The following is a 23,167-nucleotide window of genomic DNA, read 5'->3' on the forward strand; positions in this document are numbered from 1 at the left end:
CTCTTGGTATTCCAGTCCAAGATAGCATCAAGTAAGACAAATATGTTTGGTTTATTGGGGACACAGGAGGCTTGACTCTCCAGGTCCATGACTATGGTGGTGTTTCATATTTGGCTACTATTTTCCAGTATTAAACATGTCAACATTTTGCATGGGAGTCATAAAAGTTAGTGAGGTAGCTCTGATGCATTGTGAGAAGGCTGCAGGGAAGAGCAACACATCACAGACATTCCTCAGGAAATCAATTAAGGTTTCTATGAGCCATAGTCCAAAACACGATCAAAGGCTTAGCTCAGAATGGGGATCAGGTAATTCGATCCCCATATATATACTTTCTTGAGTCCTGGTGATATATAAATATTCTGTGCTCTGTGGAAACTAAAATCTTGGTGCTCCCAGAAGCAAGAGAGTGCTCCCAAGAGAAAGAGATGTCATGTAGTGGGTAATAATAGGAGTCCCGCCCTGCCAGGCTTTTGTACCACTCCTTCCACGTATCCTGTAAAGCATGACTCTAAACTTGAATAATTAAACAAATATATTTATGTATATAAAACTCCTGAATACATAACACCAATTTTCAATGATAAAGTCTTATCCCAACATTTCCAACCTCTCCAAAACACCAGAACTATGTTTGAAGCCATCTGGATATCCGCATCTCCCACTCTGCTCTGCTCGTCTGGGCCTTCCCTCTCTCTTTCTCTGCCCCTCACTTCCCTTAGCTCCTCCTCCTCTCTCCCCTCCAATCACTGGCCTCTCATTGCCTGTCTCTCCGCCCCTCCTCCTCTTAGCTCCTCCTCCTCTCTTCCCTCCAATCACTGGCTTCTCACTGCCTCAGTGTGAATGGATAGGAAGTATCTTGCAACAATGTCATAAGCCAGTGTGCGGAAGCTTGTTGCCTGGCAGCTGAGGGAACCTTTGATAGTTGATTTCTGTAGTCCTTCCATATTCATGATGGACATTCTGTGGATCTTTACACATGGCATTAAATCCTAGGAGTGCCATTAAGACTGTCATAAAAGTATGTGAAAGCTCTTAAATACTTTCTGAAGGCTACGGAACAGTTCTAATACCAGGATCGATGAGGGGAAAACAACTTCAGTTTATTCCTGTTGCTTCTGCATTATTTGGGCCACATCCTCATCCATTTACTCCATGGAACCTTAAACACATGACTTTACCATGAAGAAGAATGGAGACTCGGGGCAGGAATATGGAGCGGGATAATTGGTAAAAAATTTCAACTTGAATCCTAGGAGGTGGTTCCTTCTCTCGAATCATTCTTTACCCTGGTAAGGAATCTGCCACGACCATCATAGATCTGCCAGGCTATGGCCAGATGGACCTCAACTCCCACAGAAAACCTTCTAATAGCATGTTAGGTAACACTCACTGAGCCTTGGCATCTGGTAAGATCAGTGACAGAAAGGCAGAAAGGGTCAGGGGATCTCATTTTCCAATGGGCATGGACATGTGTTTGAACAACAGGGTCCTATATACTAGTCTAAGCTTCTGTGTTGGAGAAGCCCAAGTCAAGCAAAAACACCTGAGTCCACTTTCTTCAGATGGAAACTGTTGCACGTTGCTGCTAAGGTTGTAGTCTACTATGTCTGGACAGCTTTCTCAAACTCTGCATAAAATGGAAGACTCCCATTTCTTAGCGGTATTTCCTCTCCTCTGTCTCAACTGGGGAGCCCCATCCACGCCCTACCTGAAGGATGCCACATAATGCCTGGGGAAATTGCAGATTCAGCATCCTGGAATGCCTCTTCATGCAAATAAGGAATCCCCAGTACTTTAAGCCTTCGACAATGAAGTCTTCACCCTAAGAAGAACCCCTTCCCACTCTCCAAGGTTCATGTATATAGCCGTGGTTCACCCTGAAGTAAGTGTATTTGTACAAGCACAACCCAAATAAAGCTATGTGCACAAATTAAGATCGTCTCAGAGAGCTGTCTTATTGAAGATCATTAGAGGAGGTCTTCATCAAGAGCTGTAACACTAAGATCCTCCAGCCCCTGCACTTATTCTTGAGAGGAAGGAAATGGAGGACATGGGACCACAGCTGGACCCCAACATGCATACCACAGAAAACTCTACACAGTAGTAGTCATAGGCACACAATGGTCCAGGCACACACTGGCAGTCACATGACTAGCTGATGAGCACCATTGCTAGTCTTGGGCTCAATGCACAGGTGTCATGACTGTGAAAAGGAGATTGTGTCATACTGTGATACACCCCTGCGTCTTGAACCACAGTGCAAAGGAATGACATTACTTCCAAGAGTTAGTCAGGAAAAGCAACTTTTTCAAGACTTAAAAGGTCTAGGAGGCACTCTCTACTATAGATAGGGTTTGATTCAGGGCAGATTCTAGACGATATGGAGGAGGGGGTCAAATGAACGCTGTCTAAGCAATTTCTCTTGAATATCAGGCCTTACAGGTAAGTGTTCGATGAATATTGATGAAGCCTTTGGTGACTATCTTAGTCACTGTTTGATTGCTGTGAAGAGGCATCTTGGCCAAGAAAACTTAGAAAAAAAAGCATTTAAAATTGGGGGCTTGCTTACAGTTTCAGAGGGTGAGTCCGTGACCATTATGGTGGGGAACATGGTGACCCAGAAGCTCTGGGACATAATACATGTCCTAAGAAATGAGGGGACGTGGAACTGTCTGTTACATGGCCCTAGCTAATGAACACAGCCCAAAAATTCTACTCCCGTAAACAAAGAAACAGAACAAATCAAATTAAAACAAAAGTTCATATTACTCAGATTTCCAAAGGTCAAAGGGACACCTAAATATAGCCATTCTCCCTGAGGTCAAGTTCCCAAACTCACATAACCCAAAGGCATTGCAACCATTCAAACAAACTCTAAAGCAAATTCCTGAGCCAGGGAGATGGTTCAGTGGGCACTTGGCACCAAGTCTGTGAACCCGAGTGCCAGTGACCCCCAGAATCCACACAATCAGACGAGAGAATGACTCCCACAGGTTCTCCTCAGATTTTCACCCTCGATATTAAATAAATTTATTAAAATTTTTAGAAAGTAATTTCTCAGGATTTGCAGTTTAAATACATAAGCTACTCATGATGCCACACTGTATTAAAAAATTGAACCCCAATACACAAATATCACATGAATGTTTCCAAAATACAAAGCGACTTAAAACCTTGAAAGTTCTCAGAGCAACTTAAGAAACAACGTAAAAACCAGGCGAAAGAAGTTGTCTTTCTCATGAAGTAGTATTAAAATGCAACTTTATAGGCAGAGTCATTAGGATAACGGCAGACAGACATATGAAATTAGCCATCAGTCTAAAATGACTACAGCTCACTTGAAAAGAAAGTGACAGGCTTCTGATCCTTTGACTGTGGCAGCCAGCCTTAGGCCATCCACAGTCAGTATAGACTACATGGTGCCTGGTGGAGCCCAAGGCTGGGCCTGGGGCTTGATTTACTCGGCTTTTGAGGACAATGGACTTACCTGAGTCTTCATTTGCATGCAATTATGGTTATTAACCCAGAGGCAACTTTTGTTTGTTTGTTTGTTTGTTTTCCTTTTGGGGCATCACGGGTATCTCACTATTTTTCAACTCTTACTTCCTCTACTATACAACACTGGTTTTGTGAGGCGCATCACAGGGCACACTGCAAGCTTCGCTAGAGCGACAGATGCTAACGTAGCTAAGACTTGGCTAATCATAGCCTCCTCTAGAAAGCTCCTCGTGAACCTGCAGTTCTACAAGAAATGTTTCCCATCGAAGATCAATAGCATTTTGTCAAACAGCACCTATTTTTCCTACCCAGCCTGTTTGAGATTTAATATCGGCGTTAGTAGCCATTTGTCGCCGGAACCTCTAATTTAGTGAGGGTTCCGGGACTGGAACAGACTTCCCCTTGATGGTCAGAGGTGTGTGTGGGATCTGTTTAGCTCATTTGCTTTGACCTCTCAGAACATCTTTCATTCCTCTCCCTTTTCCCCTAACAGGCGCAGTAAGTTTTGTGTACTTCATTTCCGAGTGCTTTTGAGTTTTTTCGTACTAATCCTCCTATTTCCTGAAACGTGGAGGCGAACCTACTAAACCACCTGGGTGGGGACCTCAGTTCCTCCTCCGCTTTTACTCTGAGGGTTTTACGAAGACTTTCTCTTCCCCCCCTGCAACAAATGAACACGGTAAAGAAAACAGAAAGGTCTGGTGTGGGGGTTTCGCGCATCTTAAATCCCAGTAAACAGAGAGCAGGATATCCCAGCACAACTCCTTCCAAAATAAATACAAAGTTTCATACATCTACATAGGAACGAACTACAAAACAATCTGTTTCTTTGCAATCAGTTCGAATTTGTCTGAGCCTGACAAGAAAATGCAAGCGGTCTTAGAGAATCCACAAAAGCAAGGCGCACACCACCAAGCTCCACCGGACCTGGCCAGTACTCACCCCGCAGCCCAGGGCGTTGCCTGCTTCACACGTGACTTTCCTCTGGCCCTGCTCAGGCAGCAGCCCAGCTCCACAGCCAGGACGCGGGCACAGCACACCTCCCATCTGTAGCACGCATTCCTCGGCACCATACTGCTGGTACCTATTGTACTGGAAGAAGCAAAAGGCACGGTGAGCTTAGAGCAGGTGATCCAGAGCAGCCTCAGATGACTTATTTCTACCTGAGGCTCCCAGTGGAAGGACTCTGGGATTGTCTTCTCAGTTTGATTCAGGAAAAGATGCACTTTTGGGCGTGGGAGTGTACGGTAGTGGGGGGTTTGAGGATGAGGATATGGGGGTAAAAGTGTGACCCCAGCACAAAGTTTTCCAAGCTCAAAAAAAAAAATGAATCTGTCCATAGCCAGATATGTTGCCAAATGCCAGTAATCCCAGCACTTGGGAGGCAGGGCAGGAGGATTAGGACTTTGGGGTTATACTGGGATACAAGGAACTTTTCCTGAAAACCCGGGGAAAAGGTGATGTATATATTTAACATATTCTGTCTTTAGAAAACAGATTTTTTCATCCAAATCTGGTCTTCACTGACACTGTGCCCATAAACTGTATTCTAACGCCTAAGTACTATGTGTGTATATTTACTGGTGAGTGTTATCAGTCTTTTAAGGTAATCTATTTGCATGTTTCTATTCCAGATTTTACGAGGCTTTATAATCACGTAGAAAATGGATGGACCCCATAGTTGCTGACTACCTGCATGTTGACAGTGGGCTAGAAGAAGAGGAATGTCAATCAAAGAGCATTCGCCTGCTATTTTGCCTGGTTCCCTTCCCACTGTCTTCATTAAAACACTGAAGGCTGAGCAGCCATTCCTCATTACGATTACCTCAGCCCTACCAACACTGTGGTTTCTATAGCTCCAGCCCTAACCCATCCTCACCCTCAGCATCCCCAAGACCTGCAGTAGAGAACTGGATATGATGGTTTAAATGAAAATGTTCTGTGACGGTTCACAGTGAGTGGCGCTCTCGGGGGTGTGGTCTTGTTGGAGGAAGTGTGTCATTGGGGGTGGGGTTTGAGGTCTTAGATGCTCAAGCCAGGGCCAGTGCCACCGTCTCTTCCTGCTGCCTGTGGGTCCAGATGTAGGAATCTCAGCTACCTCTCCAGCTCTGGGTTTGCCATGCTTCCTGCCATGATGATGATGAGCTGAACCTCTGAACTATAAAACCATACCCAAATAAAAGTTTTCCTTTATGAGAGTTGCCATGGTCACGGTGTCTCTTCACAGCAATAGAAACCCTGACGAAGACACCAGGCCACAAGGTGCATCCAAAGCTTCCTGAATAGAAATGCAAGCATACAGACTTCTGTGGGGCCAGAGAGAAGGTGCAAAAAGGTATGAGAGGGAAGATGGGTGGGAAAGGAGTTTGGGGAGGGAGAGAGAAGCTCAAGGGATAGAGCTAGCATTCATGTGCACAAGGAAGTGCTCTTATAAGGAGTGAGACTTTTTTTTTATAGATAGGACTGTAGGGCATTTTTTTTATTGATTCATTTATTTACTTACTTATTTTGGGGGAAGTAAAAACACTTTATGATAAAATTAAAGATTTACATGGAAAATATTTCAGATAAACACATTAAAATTGACAATTTTCATGGAAAATTAAGGAGCAAAGTGGTAGACATGTAAAACATTGCTAAGTTAATTGAAATATGGGATAGAAACATTTTATGATAGAATTGAAGATTTACATGGAAAATATTTCTGATAAAATTGTAGAAAAATGTAGAAAAACATGTTAGAATTAAAGATTATCATGGAAAATTTTATATAGATATTATAATAATAGTAGGCATAAAAGTATTCCTAAGTTGATTAAAAGTGGAATTATAAACATTTTCTGATAAATTTGAAGATTTACATGGAAAACATTTCTGATAAAATTGTAGAAATATATAGAAAAACATGTTAAAATTAAAAATTATCATGGAAATTATATAGATAAAATGATAGGCATAAAGATAATTCTAAGTTGATTGAAGGTGGAATTATAAATATTTCCCGATAATATTGAATTTTTACATGGAAAATATTTCTGGTAAAATTCAAGAAATAAATAGACAAACATTAAAATTGACTATTTCATGGAAAATTTAAATAAAAAGTGGTTAATGTAAAAACTCTTTCTAAATTAATTGAAGGTGGAATTAGAAACATTTGTGATAAAATCAAAGATTTATATTGGAAACATTTCTGATAAAATAGAGGAAGTATATAGAAAGACATTAAAATTGAAGATTATCATGAAAAATAATGCAGATAAAATGGTAGACATAAAAGAAATTGCTAAATTAATTAAAAGGGGAATTACAAACAATTTCTGATAAAATTGAAGATTTACATGAGAAATATTTCATTAGACTATGTCTTTTTATTGGGGAGTTGAGTCCATTGTTGTTAAGAGATATTAAGGAATAGTGATTGTTGCTTCCTGTTATTTTTGATGTTATTTTTGTTTGTGTGGCAATCTTATTTTGGGTTTGTTAGAAGAAGATTACTTTCTTGCTTTTTCTAGGGTGTAGTTTCCCTCCTTGTGTTGGTATTTTCCATCAATTATCCTTTGTAGGGGTGGATTTGTGGACAGATAGTGTGTAAATTTGGTTTTATCATGGAATATCTTGGTTTCTCCATCTATGACGATTGAGAGTCTTGCTGGGTATAGTAGCCTGGGTTGGCATTTGTGTTATCTTAGAGTCTGTATGAGGTCTGCCCAGGACCTTCTAGCTTTCATCTCTGGTGAGAAGTCTGGTGTGATTCTGATAGATCTGGCTTTATAAGTTACTTGCCCTTTTTCCCTTACTGCTTTTAATATTCTTTCTTTGTTTAGTGAATTTGGTGTTTTGATTATTATGTGCCGGGAGGATTTTCTGTTCTGGTCCAGTCTGTTTGGAGTTCTGAAGGCTTCTTGTATGTTCATGGTCATCTCTTTCTCTAGGTTAGGGAAGTTTTCTTCTACAATTTTGTTGAAGATATTTACTGGGCCTTTAAGATGTAAATCCTTGTTCTTGTCTATACCTATAATCCTTAGGTTTGGTCTTCTCATTGTGTCCTGGAGTTCCTGGATGTTTTGAGTTACCAGCTTTATGAATTTTGCATTTTCTTTGACTGTTGAGTCAATGTTTTCTATGGTATCTTGAGCACCTGAGGTTCTTTCTTCATTCTCTTGTATTCTGTTGTTGATGCTTGCATCTATGACTCCTGAATTCTTTCCAAGGTTTTATATCTCTAGAGATGTCTCAATTTGTGATTTCTTTATTGTTTCTACTTACATTTTTAGATCCTGGATGGTTTTGTTCAGTTCCTTCACTTGATTGTGTTTTCCTGTAATTCTTTAAGGTATTTTTGTGTTTCTTCTTTAAGGGCTTCTGCCTGTTGACCCATGATCTCCTGTACTTCTTTAAGGGATTTTTGTGTTTCCTCTTTAAGGGCTTTTACCTGTTGACTGATGTTCTTTTGTATTTCTGTAAGGGAATTATTTAAGTCTTCCTTGAAGCCTTCTATCAGCATCATGAGATAAGATTTTAAATCTGACTCTTGCTTTTCTGGTGTGTTGGGGTATCCGGAACTTGCTGTGGTGGCAGAACTGGGTTCTGATGTTGCTATGTGGCCTTGGTTTCTGTTGGTAGGGTTCTTGTGCTTGCCTTTTGCCATATGGTGCTAGTTGGTATTCTTGTCTCTGGCTGGAGTTTGGTCCTCCTGTGGACCTGTAAGCCTGTGTCCTTACTCCTCTGAGCTCAAAAGTGAAAGCACTGCTGGGAGGTCTCTTTCTCTTTGCAGGCTATGCACAGAAGACTGTGGAGTTTCCCGGTTCCCCAGTGCAAATGGCAGTGGGTGGGAAGACTTCTGCCCCAGCTGCTCCACTGATCTTAGGCCCTGTGTGCTCCTAGCTGGGTCCCCTCCAGAGAGAAGGTGGAGATCTCACCTCTGCCCTTAAAAGTGAAAACCTGTTGGGAGATCACTCCCTCCTGGCAGGATGTGCACAGAAGGCTGTGGAGTCTCTGGGTTCCCTGGTGCAAAATCAGGAGTGAGACTTCTAAAGATATTTGTTCTAGGCTCCTTTCACAGCCTAGAACTATAGTACCAGGTCCCAACTTGGGGACAGTCTCCGGGCCTACACACCATTGGAGAGACTCCTTTAGGGCAGGGTAAGTTCGGAGATCTCTGCCTTTATTCCCCTTCCCCCAGCATCCCAGTGACCTTTAATGTGGAAGTTAGGAGGCAGGTGAAATGCCCCCTTCTAAGGGGATCTTGGTCTTGGGGTTTAATTCTGGAGGCCCAGGGGATACCCACTTCACTTTTGTTGTGAGCCCACTTTTTGACAGAAGAGTGGGTGGCCAAGTTCACTGAGGTACCCTCCCTCTGTCTTGCTCAGAGACTTTTTATATATAGTCTGGGACCTGCCTGCCTAGGGATTGAACCCCTCACAGTGGGCTTGGCTCTCCTATATCAATCAGCAATTACAAAAAAAAATAAGCCAACCACCCCATAGACATGTCTACAAGCCATTGTGGTAGAGGCAATTCCTCAATTGAGGTTCTCTCTTCTTAGGTAACCCTGGTTCATGTCATGTTGACAAAAACTAACCCGGGCTCTGTGCTTCTAGAATGTTGTACTCATGACCTCTTGTCCGAGCACAGGTCCCCATAGTGCCCATGGAGGAAACCTGGAATTCCATGGGAACACGGCGCTTCTAAGATACTGTTCTGACATCATTGGGTCATTTTGGCTTCTAAACTCAGGGCACTGAAGTGGATTTGCTAAGTTATTAACTGATTTATGCAGCCTTTGCTGAGGGTCTGCCCTGTTATCCATCAGACACTCCCGAGAGTCCAGTTTGAGGATGGAGTATGGAAGAAAGCCAGGAACCCTGGCCTCATCTACTAGATGATCACACCAAACGCTGAAAGATGAACATGAGCAGTGAGGAGAATAACAAAGAATGGGCTGGGCTCCGGGGAAAGACAGTCATCATGAGTATAAGCAGTGTTTGGGGAAAGCCTTACAGACAAGGCACACTTCAGTCGATATCATCGGAAGGAGATGTGAAAGAAAGCCTGCGTCTCCCCAGAGGAGTTCTGCAGCCTGAACAGCAGATGGTACCAAGGTCCTGAGGCCATAACTACTTGGCTGTTTTGAGAAGTGCTTGTAAGAGCAGTGGGAATGAAACTGACTGAGTCAGGAAGTATGAGAGACAGTGAAGGCAGAAGGTTCATGGGGGCTCCTGGATGTTGGGGGTCCCTAATGGCTGTTGTAAGAACTCTGACTGCTTCTCTGAAAGATACCAGGCGCCTTGGAGAGCTCTGAGCAGAGGATTGGTATGGCTTGACTGATGTTTTAAAGGCATCTGTCTGACGGATACACTTAAAATAAACTCTAAAGGGCACAGGGGAGGCAGGAAGCAGAGATGCTTGCCTGAGCTCTTTGGCAGTCACTGTGAGTGCTGACAGCAGCCTGGACCAGGGAGGTGGCGAGGAGGTGGGATCTGTGGCTGAAAGCTGGACATACGGAAAGGTAGAAATGATAGAACTTTCAGGAAGATTGCTTGCCTGGTATGAGACAGAGAGGAGTCAAGTTTGAGTGTGATACATTTCTCTTAGAAGGTGGGGAGGGAAGGAATATACTGTAATGAGGCATAGGTATGTGTGTATGTGTGTGCATGTGTATGTGTGTGTTATGTGAGTACAAAAAAGACGTCATTACTTCTATCACACTTATGTTCAATTTCCACACCTGATACACAAGTACCTGGGAATGTGGCAGAGCCCACTGACTGGCTTAGTTAATTTATAAGGTGAAGGTTGTCGGTGTAAGTTTAAAGTTCTCCTCCGTTCTCTCACTGTTCTGATCCCATGGAGACCTGGATGAAGCTCTTTATGTGCACATGCCAATGTTCTCTACACACAATGGTATGCACAGAAAAATGTGTGTCCTCAACGACACAGTCTAAGGTCACATATTATAAGCAGATCTTCATGGGAGGATGGCTTTCTGGAAAATATAAGCTATGTAGTTATTAGTGTAGGAAATGAGGTATTTCATTGAGGGATTAGATATTTATATAATTGAAAGACTATGTATTTTCTCTCTCTCTTTACCTACCTATATATACAGTGAGAAATTTACAACTAAGCTATCTCGAGCCCGTTGTGCTTATGAGACAGAGCCTCATACTGGGGTCCATGCTGGCTTTGACCTTGAGGTAGTTCTCCTGCCTTGGCTTCTCAAGTGCTAGGGTTCCAGGTACAAGCCAAGCTCCCAGTTTTCTAAGCCATGTTTTAAACTAGACATCCTCTTTCCCTTTCCCCTTTTCTTCCACACAGATTTCTCCATAGGCTTTGTCTTAAGATGAAAATTTGGCTGGTTAGAGTTTTTTGAGAGTGGGGAGTTCAGTCCCTTTGAAGTGATTTTATGTAGATTCTCTATATCCATCCAGTATCTATCTATCTATCTATCTATCTATCTATCTATCTATCTACTTACCTTCCTACCTATCTATTGGCATAGGCATAGGCATATGCATAGGCATAGGTATAGGTTATCTGTTCTGTGAACTTTGAATGATGATTTACCAACAGTTTACATACACTGTAAGAACAAAATGAGTTAGTGGACTCCAACTAAGAAGTTTCAATAATTAATTCAATAATACTAATAAGATTATTAGTATTGGATATTAATAACTGATTTAGGATGGTTTTATCTATATAAATAAAATACAGAATAATTGTACTTAATTGGGGGTGCAGTTTACTGGTTGCTAGAGCCCTTACTGAGCAAGCATAATGGCCTAGGTTTCATTCTCAACAACAACAACAATAACAGCAATAACAACAATGTACACATACATACCACAAATCACACACATACACACACCATATACACCACACACACACACACACACACACACACACACACACACACACACACACACGTAACTGTTGATCTTATCATCTGATAAATGCTTCTTTAGTTCTTTAGTTTACTCAAAGAATCTTACTACTCTGATCCTGGGACAAAGGCTGTTTCCTGGGCGGATGTTAACCTACAGACCAAGGCTGATAGCAGATCAGAGAGTCTTACTGACTTCATTCATTCAGGGTTGTCTCAAATGCCAGTGCTACGCACAAAGCTATGCTCCTCTTGTCAGCTAAAAGTGTGACTGTTATTTTACTTCTGATAAACTCAAGAGCACTGGATACACAACTTATTTTCTAAGGGGAGACAAATATTTCAGTATATACCTATGACTTCCATCAAATAAAAATCACATGCAGAATTTGAATGTGCCAGCTGAAAGCATATTTGTGTGTGTGTGTGTATGTGTGCGCACACACACATTGTAGCATGCATACGGAAGCCAGATGGCATTGGATGTCTTGCAATATCAGGCCTCATTTTGTTTGCTTGATACAGGGTCTTTTAATGAACTGGGAGTTTTCCAGGTTGGCTAGGATGCTTGGACTGGGAGCCTCATTTGTCTTCTGGTCTCCTTCCCCACATGCCTGGTGCTCAGTAGTCACACTCAGATTTTAGGTGGGTTCTGGGATTCTGAAGTCAGGTATACATTTTGCTCAGCAAGTACTCTTACCCACTGAAACATCTCTCCCCAGCCCAGTGCACACCACCCAGCACACACACACACACACACACACACACACACACGCACGTGCATACACACACACACACACACACACACACACACACGTGCGCACACACACACACATGCGTGCACACACACGCACACGTGCACACACACCCCATTATTCTACAAAATTTGTAAGAAAAACTTTTGACCTAAAACTAATAATGTGATAGTATTAGAAGAAAGCTTAATGCCCTAAGGAAATAATTTAGGCATGTAATTAGCAAACAACCTTGTTTAGCTTCTTTCAAGATATGACCCACATTTCCACAGACTCCTTTTAACCTCTCATGGGCATGACAAACAGACTTTATTGGGAGCACTTCATGGAGAGTAGAGACTGAGTGCTAAGTAGAACAGAATATCTATGTTTCCCTCAGTGTAAAATGTATGGAATTGTGGTAGGTAATTGATAAATGGATTCCAAATGGCAAAAACCAGCTGTTCCTTTAACACTCTTTACATTATTTCCACAGGGTGGGGTGTGGCTTTTTTACTTTCCAACCTTGGATATAACTTTATCAACAGATCCTAATTTGGAGAATGTGATTACATGGTAACATAGACCAGGCCTAAGAAAATCAAAGCAAGTAATTAACCACAAATAACTTATTGTTTGCCTTTGGAATACATGGTATGTGTGTGTGTGTGTGTATGTGTGTACTAATATTTATTACATTGTCAAACTTCTATGTTTTGGTTAAATCTAGTTTGCAAAATTTCAGATATGATCCATAAAGTGGATAGTTCACAGATAACGTGTATCTTACTTTTCCTGTTGTCAAATCACCTGGAAAAAAAGCAACCAAAGAGGGAAGGGTTTATTTTGGCTCATGGTTTCAAGTGTATTATGCTGGGGAAGTCAAAGCAGCAGGAGCTTGAAGTGAGAGACCTCCCCCAACTCAATGTTTTTAGACCTCTAAACAACTAGCCCAGCACAGAGTAACTTGTTTTTCTGTTTTCAGCTTGAAAAAGATAGCCCACCCTGTTCTAGTTCCAATGTTTAACTATACAATGCCCCAAGGATGTTTGCTCTAGATAATTTCTAACCTTCCTTACTTCCTCATTCTGTACTTCCCCATTCCATGCATGTTTTGTTTTCCACCCCTTGACTTGTGAATTGTGTCCTCCAACCCTTGTCTTATGATTTTTCCCCTTTAAATACCCCTGACTTCAGTTGCACGGGGTCCTCAGTCCTCTACCCCTGCGTGGTGTATGGCTGTGGAACCCAGAATTCTGGAATAAAGAAATCCTCATGCTATTGCATCGAGACTGTTTCTCGCAAGTGATTTGGGTGTCGCCTTCCTAGGTGTGGCGTGCTGGGGCACCCTCGGTTTTTGGGGTCTTATATTTTTTGGTGCATTGGCCGGGAAGTGTGATTTCCCTTCACACGCGAGAACCAACCCCTCTGGAATGTGTGTGTACCAGCTGGTGTCTGTGTCCTGAATGTCTGTACTGATCTGTTTTCTGTATCTGAGCAGAGGTGTTTTCAGTATACAGCTGTCCTCTCAGGTTTGTGAGAACCAGAGGAATGTGGTGAGCAGTTGTGCTCTGTACCACAGGCTGCGGCCCGGAGAGACGTTCCCGGGTATTTTGGGGGAACTCCAGAGACCCTGGAATATTCCCGTCTGAATTTCAGAGAGGACACGGTAGTTCTACTGAATTGGAGAACTTATAAGTCCTCCCAGCCATCTGGTTTTCTGATCTGGTTCTGTCTGTCTCAGTGGAGGCGAATACTTGTCAGTTTTGTGTGTCTTTGTCTACAGTTTGACCACTAGACGGGTGCCGCGGTTTGTTTTCTGTCTTTCTCACTGTGTGTCAAAGTCTGAGTCTATAAGCTTTTCTGAAAATTTCGGTTTTGCTTGCAAGCTTCTGGTGTGGTTCGACTGGCAGCTGCTAGAGTCGAGACTATGAGGGTCTGGAGGAAGCTTTAAACCCAGGAGAGAACCGAATAAGGCTCTCCTCCATCTGTAAACAGCAAGTCAGTAATGGTGGAAGCCATGCTTTGCTGGAATCTGTTTTATCTGATCCCTGCTATGTGTGCAGGGATGCCTGGTGTCTGAAACTAGGCCCCTCTAGGGGCAAATTGTGTCATTTTCCTTGCTCTGTGTTCTTGAACCTAGAGGCCTGACAGTGGCAGGTTCAGGCTGTCTATGTGGTGTTGTTTTGCATCGTGTTTTGTGTTCTTAGACTTAGACGGACGATATTATTTTGACTTTGACTGAAAAGCAACTTTGTCTGTGGCGCCAAAATCAGGTCATGTGACTCAAGTGTGCCAAAATCAGGTCACATGACTCAAGCGCGCCAACTTAGAACAAAAGGAGAGACAAATTACTTGGGCTCTGATGCCCCCTGAAAAGGAAAACAAGTCTTAACAAGACACTCAATGTGGCAGGTGTGATAATTTTGGGTTTAAGTTGGTACAAATGGTTTATTTCTTTTATTTTAACTTGTTTAAATTGTTATGATCGATGTGATGTTAAACTTTGTGGTTATATTGTTCCTCTGGGAGAGAGGTCAAAATAAGGGAGACCTTCAGAAGACTAGATTCTAAAATATTAAGTGAAAAAAAACCTGTCTTTGTGATACTAAAATCTTTATAATTGGTATTAAGTTCAAGGCATAAGTTCTTATTTGATAGAGGGTTTATTTTGATAGAAAATCAAGGTTTTCATTGGTATAAATGCTAAATTTAAACGTACAGGATTTACACCCAGTTCTTTGCTATTATTACCAATTTAAGATGTTTAAGCCTATGAGTTTAGGGCTAAATAGAAATATAAGGTCTGAGTTTATTGTTAGGGTGTTTTCTAGGTTTTAATCAGAAATAGCTGAAGATAGTTTAATAGACAACAGTCCACATTATTTTACATAGAGAGTTGGTTTTCAAAAATGTCAAAAATCCATGGTATATGATGTTTATGTCTTAAAAACTATGTTAAACTTTCTCTATATTTTCAGTTAACATTGGTCACTCTTAGATTTCTGATGGGGTTGAAGACTGTTAGTCTCACAGATAGCCCAAGCTGTTTAATCTTGAGAAAGCTGATATAAATTTAAATAAATGATTTTCAGGTGACATAAAATTTAAAGCCAGGACATGAGTCAATTCTTACAATGTTAATTCTTAAGTGTTAATTCTGACAGTCTTTTAAGATAATACAGATGAAAAGGGTTCTGTTTAATTGACAGGGATGATAAACTATGTCTATCTTGTAGTTTATAATTTATAATTATGCTCAATTGATATTTGGAGAGGACCACAGAATGGAGCAGGAGAGGACCTGAGACCACCTATCCTGATACCATGGTAGCTCTCTCACTAAGGGTATATTTCCCAAGAGACTAATTAATCTCTTTGAAACTGTTTTATTTGTAATACAGGAAGCCAATAAGATTACCCCTCAGACAAAAGGTAAGAGGCATCTGACACACCAACACCAGACTCCATTGGCAGGTCTCGAGGGCATGGCAGCCCACGAATTTGACCAAGGTATGTAAGGTTAAACAGGGACCAGATGAGTCACCTGCAGCTTTTCTAGAGCAGCTCATAGAGGCATTCTGCCAATATACATGCTATGAATCTAGGGGCTTGGAATATAAAGCCCCTAGATTCATAGCATGTATATTGGCAGAATGGCTCTACTATGACAATGGCTCTTATAGACAAGGCTAGTAGAGATATCAGGAAAAAGCTTCAAAGGCTAGAGGGATTTGATGCAGGTTGCTGAGAAGGTCTGTAGAAGGATTTAGTAGTGTAGGTTATTGAGAAAGTCTGTAGAGAGATTTAGTAGTTTGCTGAGACAGGGAGACAGAGGAGGAGAAGAAACAGAGAAAAAGAAAGAAAATGATAGAGAAGGAAGGAAGTGACAGAGAATCCTGGATATAATAGTTAGAAAAAGCAGAAAAGGGAGACAGAAAAGGACCAATGTGCATACTATAAGGAAAGAGGCCACTGAGCCAGAGTGTGCCCTAAGAAATAGAAGCCGGGAGCAGGAATTCCCAGGTCTTGGGAAAAGTGCCCCCAAATGGCCAACCCAGGTGTTAGCCCTGGGTGAAGACAGCAACTAGGGGAGATGGGTTTTCTGACCACCTCCCCCAACCAAGGTTAACTGTGGGAGTAAAAGAGAAACCCACTCAGTTCTTGGTGGACACAGGGGCTCAACACTAGGTCTTCCAAGCCAATGGCGCTCTTTCCAAGAAAAGAACTTGGATCTAAGAAGCCCCTGGCACCAAAATGTATTCATGGACTACCAGAAGAACAGTGGACCTAGGGATGGGATGGATAGTCCATTCATTTAGGGTCACCCCAGACTGTTTCTACTCTCTGTTGGAGTAAGACATACTTTCCAAAATGGGGAGGGGGGCAGATATGCTTCCTGCCCAACGGGCTCAGCTAACTGGCCTAAAAAGAGAGACTGACCCCTGCTGAAAGTCACTACAGACAGGAGCAGCTTTCTCTATAATGGACAGAGATAAGCAGGTGCTGCTGAGGTGGATGGCACAAATGTCATCTGGGTAGAAGAATCTTTACCCCCTGGCATGCCGACACAGAAAGTGGAGCTTGTTGCCCTCACCAAGCCCTTGAAACTTGGAACCAGCAAGAAAATCAACATCCACATGGATAACAGGTATGCCTTTGCCACAGCCCATGTCCACAGGGATATATGCCAAGAGGACTGCTCACATTAGAGGAAACCAACAGGAAATCTTGGACCTCTTAAATGTCCTAATGATGTCAGCCACTGTGAGTGTTCACTGCCCAGGACGTGCAAAGGGAAAAGACTCAATGGGCAATAGCCAGGCAGAGCAAGTGGCTCCAGGAATGTATATACAGGAGCCTATACTGATTATGGGTCTATAAGAGACATCCATTGGGAAATGGGACAGAATTAAGGAACAGCCTCACTTAAAAAGGACTGAGATTACTAGCCACCATACCAACAATTACCAAGAGAAGGTGCACACAAGAAGGGAGAATTATACTCCCTAGAAAGTAAGCCAAAGACTCACTAGGCCAAATGCACAGATGGACTCATTTAGGGGATTAAAAACCTTGTCCTGGCAGTTAAGGGACTAAACGTATATATTTATGACTCAGGTTTTAGGCTAGAGAGATAATAGAACAGTGTAAGATATGCCAGCAGGTAAATTCTTATGCACTAAAGAGTAAACAGGGCAAAAGACCTAGAAGAGAACAGTATATGAAGAGATTTTATAAAAGCTACGGCAGGAGAATATGGTTATAAAATATCTTATAGCATTTATAGATACTTTTATCTAGATGAGTTGAAGCAGGAAACAGCTGCCAAGGTTAGAAGAAATTTTTCCAAGTTTCAGAGTGCCCAAGGTAATTAGATTAGACAATGGTTCTGTTTTTGTTTCTAAGGTAAGTCAGAAATTGTCAGAGATATTGGGGACTAACTGGAAACATTATTGGACGTACTGTCTCCAGGGCTCAAGGCAGGTAGAGAGAATAAACAAAACCCTATGAGAGACCTTAACTAAATTGACCTTGGAGACTGGTTCAGGCTGGGTGGTGCCTCTCCCCTTGTTTCTGAAGAGCCCCTACCATTTTAACCTGATCCCCTAGAGATCTTCTTTGATACCTCAACTCCTTTGGTGTTCACTGGGCCCTCCCAGGAGGTGTCCCACAATATGAGATTTGCCTTAAAAGCTCCAGGCATGCCAGAGATTCCTTACTGCTTCCAGATAGGTGACTGGATCTGTATAAGAAGGCTTCAGGAATTGTCGCTGGAACCCTGATGAAAGAAACCCTCACCAAATTGACCACAGAGACTGGTATTAATGATTAGATAGCTCTCCTACCCTTTTTGCTTCAGGCTTTTGTTCTATAGGCTCAAAGCCCTTGAGTGGGTGAGGCAGCAAGTGTGGAAGCACCTCCAGGAGGCCTACTCAAGAGAAAGAGACTTGCAAGTCCCACATCGCTTCCAGTTTGGAGATTCGGTCTATGTTAGACGCCACTGGACAGAAAATCTTGAGTCTCAGTGGAAAGGCCCTTATCTTGTACTCTCGACCACCCTGCTTTCTGCTTTGATGAGACCCCTTGTAATTTTACTCCTTTTGCTTACAATTGGAACCTGTGTGAGCTTTTATTAGGGAAACTATAAGTGCTGTACAGATTTTTATGCTATGCCAACAGTATCAGAGATTAGGGCAGAATATATAGAATATATAGAGTTCAGAATATATAGAGTCAGAGATTTAGTTATATAGTTCTAAGATTAGAACTATTAACAAGAGAAGGAGTGGGGAATGAGAGACAGCCCCCACCCCAACTCAATGTTTTTAGACCTCTAAACAACTAGCCCAGCACAGAGTAACTTGTTTTTCTGTTTTCAGCTTGAGAAAGATAGCCCACCCTGTTCTGTTTCCAATGTTTAACTAAATGGTGCCCCAAGGATGTTTGCTCCAGATAATCTCTAACCTTCCTTACTTCCTCATTCTGTACTTCCCAATTCCACGCATGTTTTGTCCTCCATCCCTTGCCTTGTGAATTGTGTCCTCCAACCCTTGTCTTGTGATTTTTCCCCTTTAAATACCCCTGACTTCAGTTGCACGGGGTCCTCAGTCCTCTACCCCTGTGTGGTGTATGGCTGTGGAACCCAGAATTCTGGAATAAAGAAATCCTCATGCTATTGCATTGAGACTGTTTCTCGCGAGCGATTTGGGTGTCACCTTCCAAGGTGTGGGGTGCTGGGGCACCCTCGGTTTTTGGGGTCTTACAGAAGCAGCTGGCCATATTATGTCTGCCGTTGATAGATTCCCCCAACTCAATGTTTTTAGACCTCTAAACAACTAGCCCAGCACAGAGTAACTTGTTTTTCTGCTTTCAGCTTGAGAAAGATAGCCTACCCTGTTCTAATTCCCATGTTTAACTATACAATGCCCCAAGGACGTTTGCTCCAGATAATCTCTAAACTTCCTTACTTCCTCATTCTGTACTTCCCCATTCCATGCATGTTTTGTTTTCCACCCCTTGCCTTGTGAATTGTGTCCTCCAACCCTTGTCTTGTGATTTTTCCCCTTTAAATACCCTTGACTTCAGTTGCACGGGGTCCTCAGTCCTCTACCCCTGCGTGGTATATGGCTGTGGAACCCAGAATTCTGGAATAAAGGAATCCTCATGCTATTGCATCGAGACTGTTTCTCGCGAGTGATTTGGGTGTTGCCTTCCAAGGTGTGGGGTGCTGGGGGCACCCTTGGTTTTTGGGGGTCTTAAACTGTCAGCAAGAAGGGAGTATAGAAAACTTGTGCTCAGCCTAGGGAGTGGTGGTGCCCACAGTGGTCAGGTCTTCTCATCTTAGTCATCTCCCATAGTCATGCCCTTTCCCTCAGTGATTTTAGCTCTCAAGTTGATAATTGAGATCACCTAGTGTATCTAAAATAATTTATATTTTGTTACATAATATTTGCAAAAGTTTTTATTTATTTTATTTTTTATTTTTTATTTAATTTGTTTGGTTTTTCAAGATAGGGTTTCTCTGTATAGCCCTGGCTGTCCTGGAACTCACTCTGTAGACCAGGCTGGCCTTAAACTCAGAAATCCACCTCCCTCTACCTCCCACGTGCTGGGATTAAAGTCGTACAGTACCACTGCCTGGTGCAAAAGCTTTTTTTTTTTTTTTTTTTTTTTTTTTTAAAATAATCATGCCAAGAAAGCATGTGATAAGGAAAATAACAAGGAATTACAAATCATTTGCTCATAGTTCATGGAAACATAATGACAGGTACATTGTTAAAATGCCTTACCTCAGTAAGATCTTAGCTTATTGTTATGCTTTCTATCTTATTGGTGGAATAAAAATTCCATCTTTCTGTGTGTACTCTCATAGATTCTCTTAAAAACAAGAAGTATTCATTTGAAAGTACCAGGATCACTGGGGTTTCAACAAAATCATGTTTTAGGGTTCTACATAATTCGTCATGGGATAGTATGATGAAAAAGATCCTGTACTTTGTTGGCCTGAAGGTAGTTAGTTAGAAGAGTTATGCTGAGCAGATCATCATTCCATAATGAGGCAGAGGTCACTGGTTCAAGCCCCATGTTGGCCAGTGATCTTTCTTTTTCTTTTTTACCGACTGACTGCATGCTAAGTCCATGAAAGAACATGGGTGATTGCCTGAGGGGTAGGGCTAGGAAAGAACTGTGCTTTTGAGGCCTCCTGTTTTCTGTTTCACTCTTGGGCTTAATTTGCATGCTTTCCTGGGAAAAGTAAAGCAAGACAGAAAAATCTAGATTTTTTTTTTAAAAGTCAGAGAAATGTTAAGAACAGGGGAAGAAGGCTGAGGGCAGGATGGGGGAGAGCAGGCAGATGTTCTGTGAAAGTGAGTCAGGACTTGTCAGCCATCCAGGAGCTGCCTGCCCCCAGGCAACTGCTTAGAGACTGGTTCTGTGCTGTCCTGGTGTTTCCAAGAGCATCCTTTTGGGGGCACTCAGGTACAGCTGTTGGGCCTCTTTTGCCTTCTGGCATGGATTCTGGCTTCTGTCAACTGAAGCTATGAGGGTGGTCTCATGAGGCAGGTGGGTGTGGCACTCACCCTCCCTGGATCCCTGGGAGAAGAGCTGCTGTTAGGGATCTGGTGCTCTGTGCCACACACCCATGCCATTTCTCTACTTCCTGCCTGAATCCTGCCAATGGGAGGTGATGGGTAAAGCCTTGGGGGTCACAGAGATTCACAGTCTGAATTCCACACTAGTACTCTGTGGGCATTCAGCATTAGAACTCAGCTCAGCACAATACCTCCATTTTCCTTCCATTTTCCTTTGATAAAAGAGAAAACAAACAAACAAACAAACCAAAAAACCCCCACTGGTCCACTGTTCCTTAGTCACCCACTAAAGCCCATTTATTGTTTACTTGCTTGGGTTAAAAATGATGAGAACAACTATGCAAAATACCAGTAACCTTTTCCTAAAATATTTCCCCTTGCTATGCAGAGAATATCCTATTTTTTCCACATGCATTAGAAGGCTTATTATTATTATTATTATTATTATTATTATTATTATTATTTTTAAAAGCACTCCTAAAATCATCTGTAATCCCCTCCTTATTTTTCCTCATTTGCAGGTTGTTAGTCTGAGAGAGTTAGTGATGGTCTCAGTGGTGGTTCCTGTCACCTGCTGAGCCTGTTCTCCCTGCCATTTCCAGTAATGTTCTTTGCACCCCTGGACATCTGTCAGCTGCTGATGAAGTGAATTGGCTAGAGAAAGGACTGGACCTTGTTCACTGCATGGGAAAAGCAATCATTAGGATGGCAGAATCGAATATGAGGAGAAAGCAGAACTGAGTACACAGGAGAGCCGACTGGGGGTGACAGACGGAATCCTGGATTGTAATTTAGGAAGCCCTTTGGACACTTGACGTGAGACAGTGCCAAGGATTTCTATCTCGACTTCTGGGGGTGGTAGAATCTTCTGGAAGGAAATGGAAACAGACTAGCTTCTTTGTTTCTTCTGTGCTCTGTTAAACACAGCAGGGTATCTTTGAGGAAGACAGAACTAGGAAGGCAGGAACCATGCAAGATCTCTTCCTCGCAAGGGTTTTTAGCTGATATGACTTGCTGAGACACTGCAAGCAGGAGTTCCCAGCTATCTTGATGGGCACAACTCTGGCACTGCTGCCTTTTTGGACAGTATGTTTTCCTCTGCCTTTGTTCCAGTGCAAAAGCTTGGAGTAGTGTTAGGTTAGGTGGCAGGTCCAAGCCCCACCCTGTAGAGAAGTAGAATTTGGCTGTAATTTCCTTCGAAGGAGCTCTAGTCCTTAAGGCTGACCCCACCTTCCTTCCTCCGTCTCCTTGGACACCTTCTCCAGTTCAGGATGTTCACCACTCCCCCTTCATTTCAGACTATGTCTCTTCATTCAGTGCTGAGGCAGGCCTGAAGGTTTCCAGGTGGTTGAGGCCAATAGAAGGGAGCAGCAGGGTGCCTGCCGCTTGTTCACAAGTTTTGTGTAAGGCTGTGGGTGAGACACTGGGTCAGGTTCATTCCAGTGAACACTTATTTAATGGGCCTATCAGAACCTGAACGACTCAGGTTTTTTTATAACGATTTTCTGGTCTCCTCTAGATGGTCTCCTATCTACTGTGACCTACCCTTGAATGTGAGCCAGCCTGTACTGTGAGGACGGGCGACTTCAGTGAGAGAGGAGGGTGGTTCAGAGGACTGCGCGTTTTCCTGTAGAGATCAGCAGAGGGCATCTGCCCCTCTCCTCACACTGTGCCCTGCTGAGGGTTGACCTTTGGCGTGTGTCCGGTGTCACTGTCACAATCTCCAGCGTCATTAACTATTCTCCAGTAGGTATCAATTTTGGCTCCTCCCCCCTCTCCCACATCTTTCCTTGTGGTCCTGAACCATGAGAAACAAACTGTCCTGTGTAGTCAGCTTCTTAAAATGTTTCCTCTTTTCTTGACTTACCAAAAGCTCTTCCACCTCTCTCAGCCTTGTAGATTCCCTGGAGCCCTGTGCAGCCTCCTTCTTGCCTTTCCATTTCCACTACTGTCCTTGTGCCTTGGATGCTGGACACAGCCCTTCACTCTTGGACAAGCAGCCTCTGGCTCAGTCTGCGGCTCAGCTCCTGGTTTTGTGGTTACTCTTAGGGAACTTGACTTCCTTCCTGTTTGGTGGACCATTTACCGGATGTGCTCTCTCAGGCTGATCTCATCATCTCTATGATGTTTTCCACAGTTTTCTTTAAGCTTTATCCTTCAAGAGGAGGGACAAACTCCTAGCATTTCCCTCCCATGGAACATCTCCTATTTTTCTAAACTTTTAAATCAAGATATGCATATGACTTAATTCAACCTCATGGGGACTTTTAATTATCGGGTCTAACATTTTCCCTTGCCATTGGCCCTCTTCAAATTTAATTTGTAGTCTGACTTAGATTTTCATTGTCCACCACCATAAATGCTGCCTAACATAGCTATCCACAGCCCTGTTTACCTGACAACTCTGGGGAAAACCCCAGGCTTAGTAACATGTCTTCTACCTTGGGCCT

General features: G+C 42.6%; 1 protein-coding gene across 1 annotated transcript in view; it reads right to left on the minus strand.

Moving 5' to 3' along the window:
• The window catches only part of Prkn (parkin RBR E3 ubiquitin protein ligase), a 1,193,927-nt gene that overhangs the window by 198,910 nt on the left and 971,850 nt on the right, over positions 1 to 23,167 (minus strand). Inside the window, exon 9 of the mRNA XM_052169367.1 lies at positions 4,444 to 4,593. Coding sequence (XP_052025327.1) covers positions 4,444 to 4,593 — 150 coding nt within the window. The remainder of the gene's footprint in view (positions 1 to 4,443; positions 4,594 to 23,167) is intronic.

This window comes from Apodemus sylvaticus, chromosome 23 (genome assembly GCF_947179515.1).
Source record: "Apodemus sylvaticus chromosome 23, mApoSyl1.1, whole genome shotgun sequence".
Classification (NCBI taxonomy): domain Eukaryota; kingdom Metazoa; phylum Chordata; class Mammalia; order Rodentia; family Muridae; genus Apodemus; species Apodemus sylvaticus.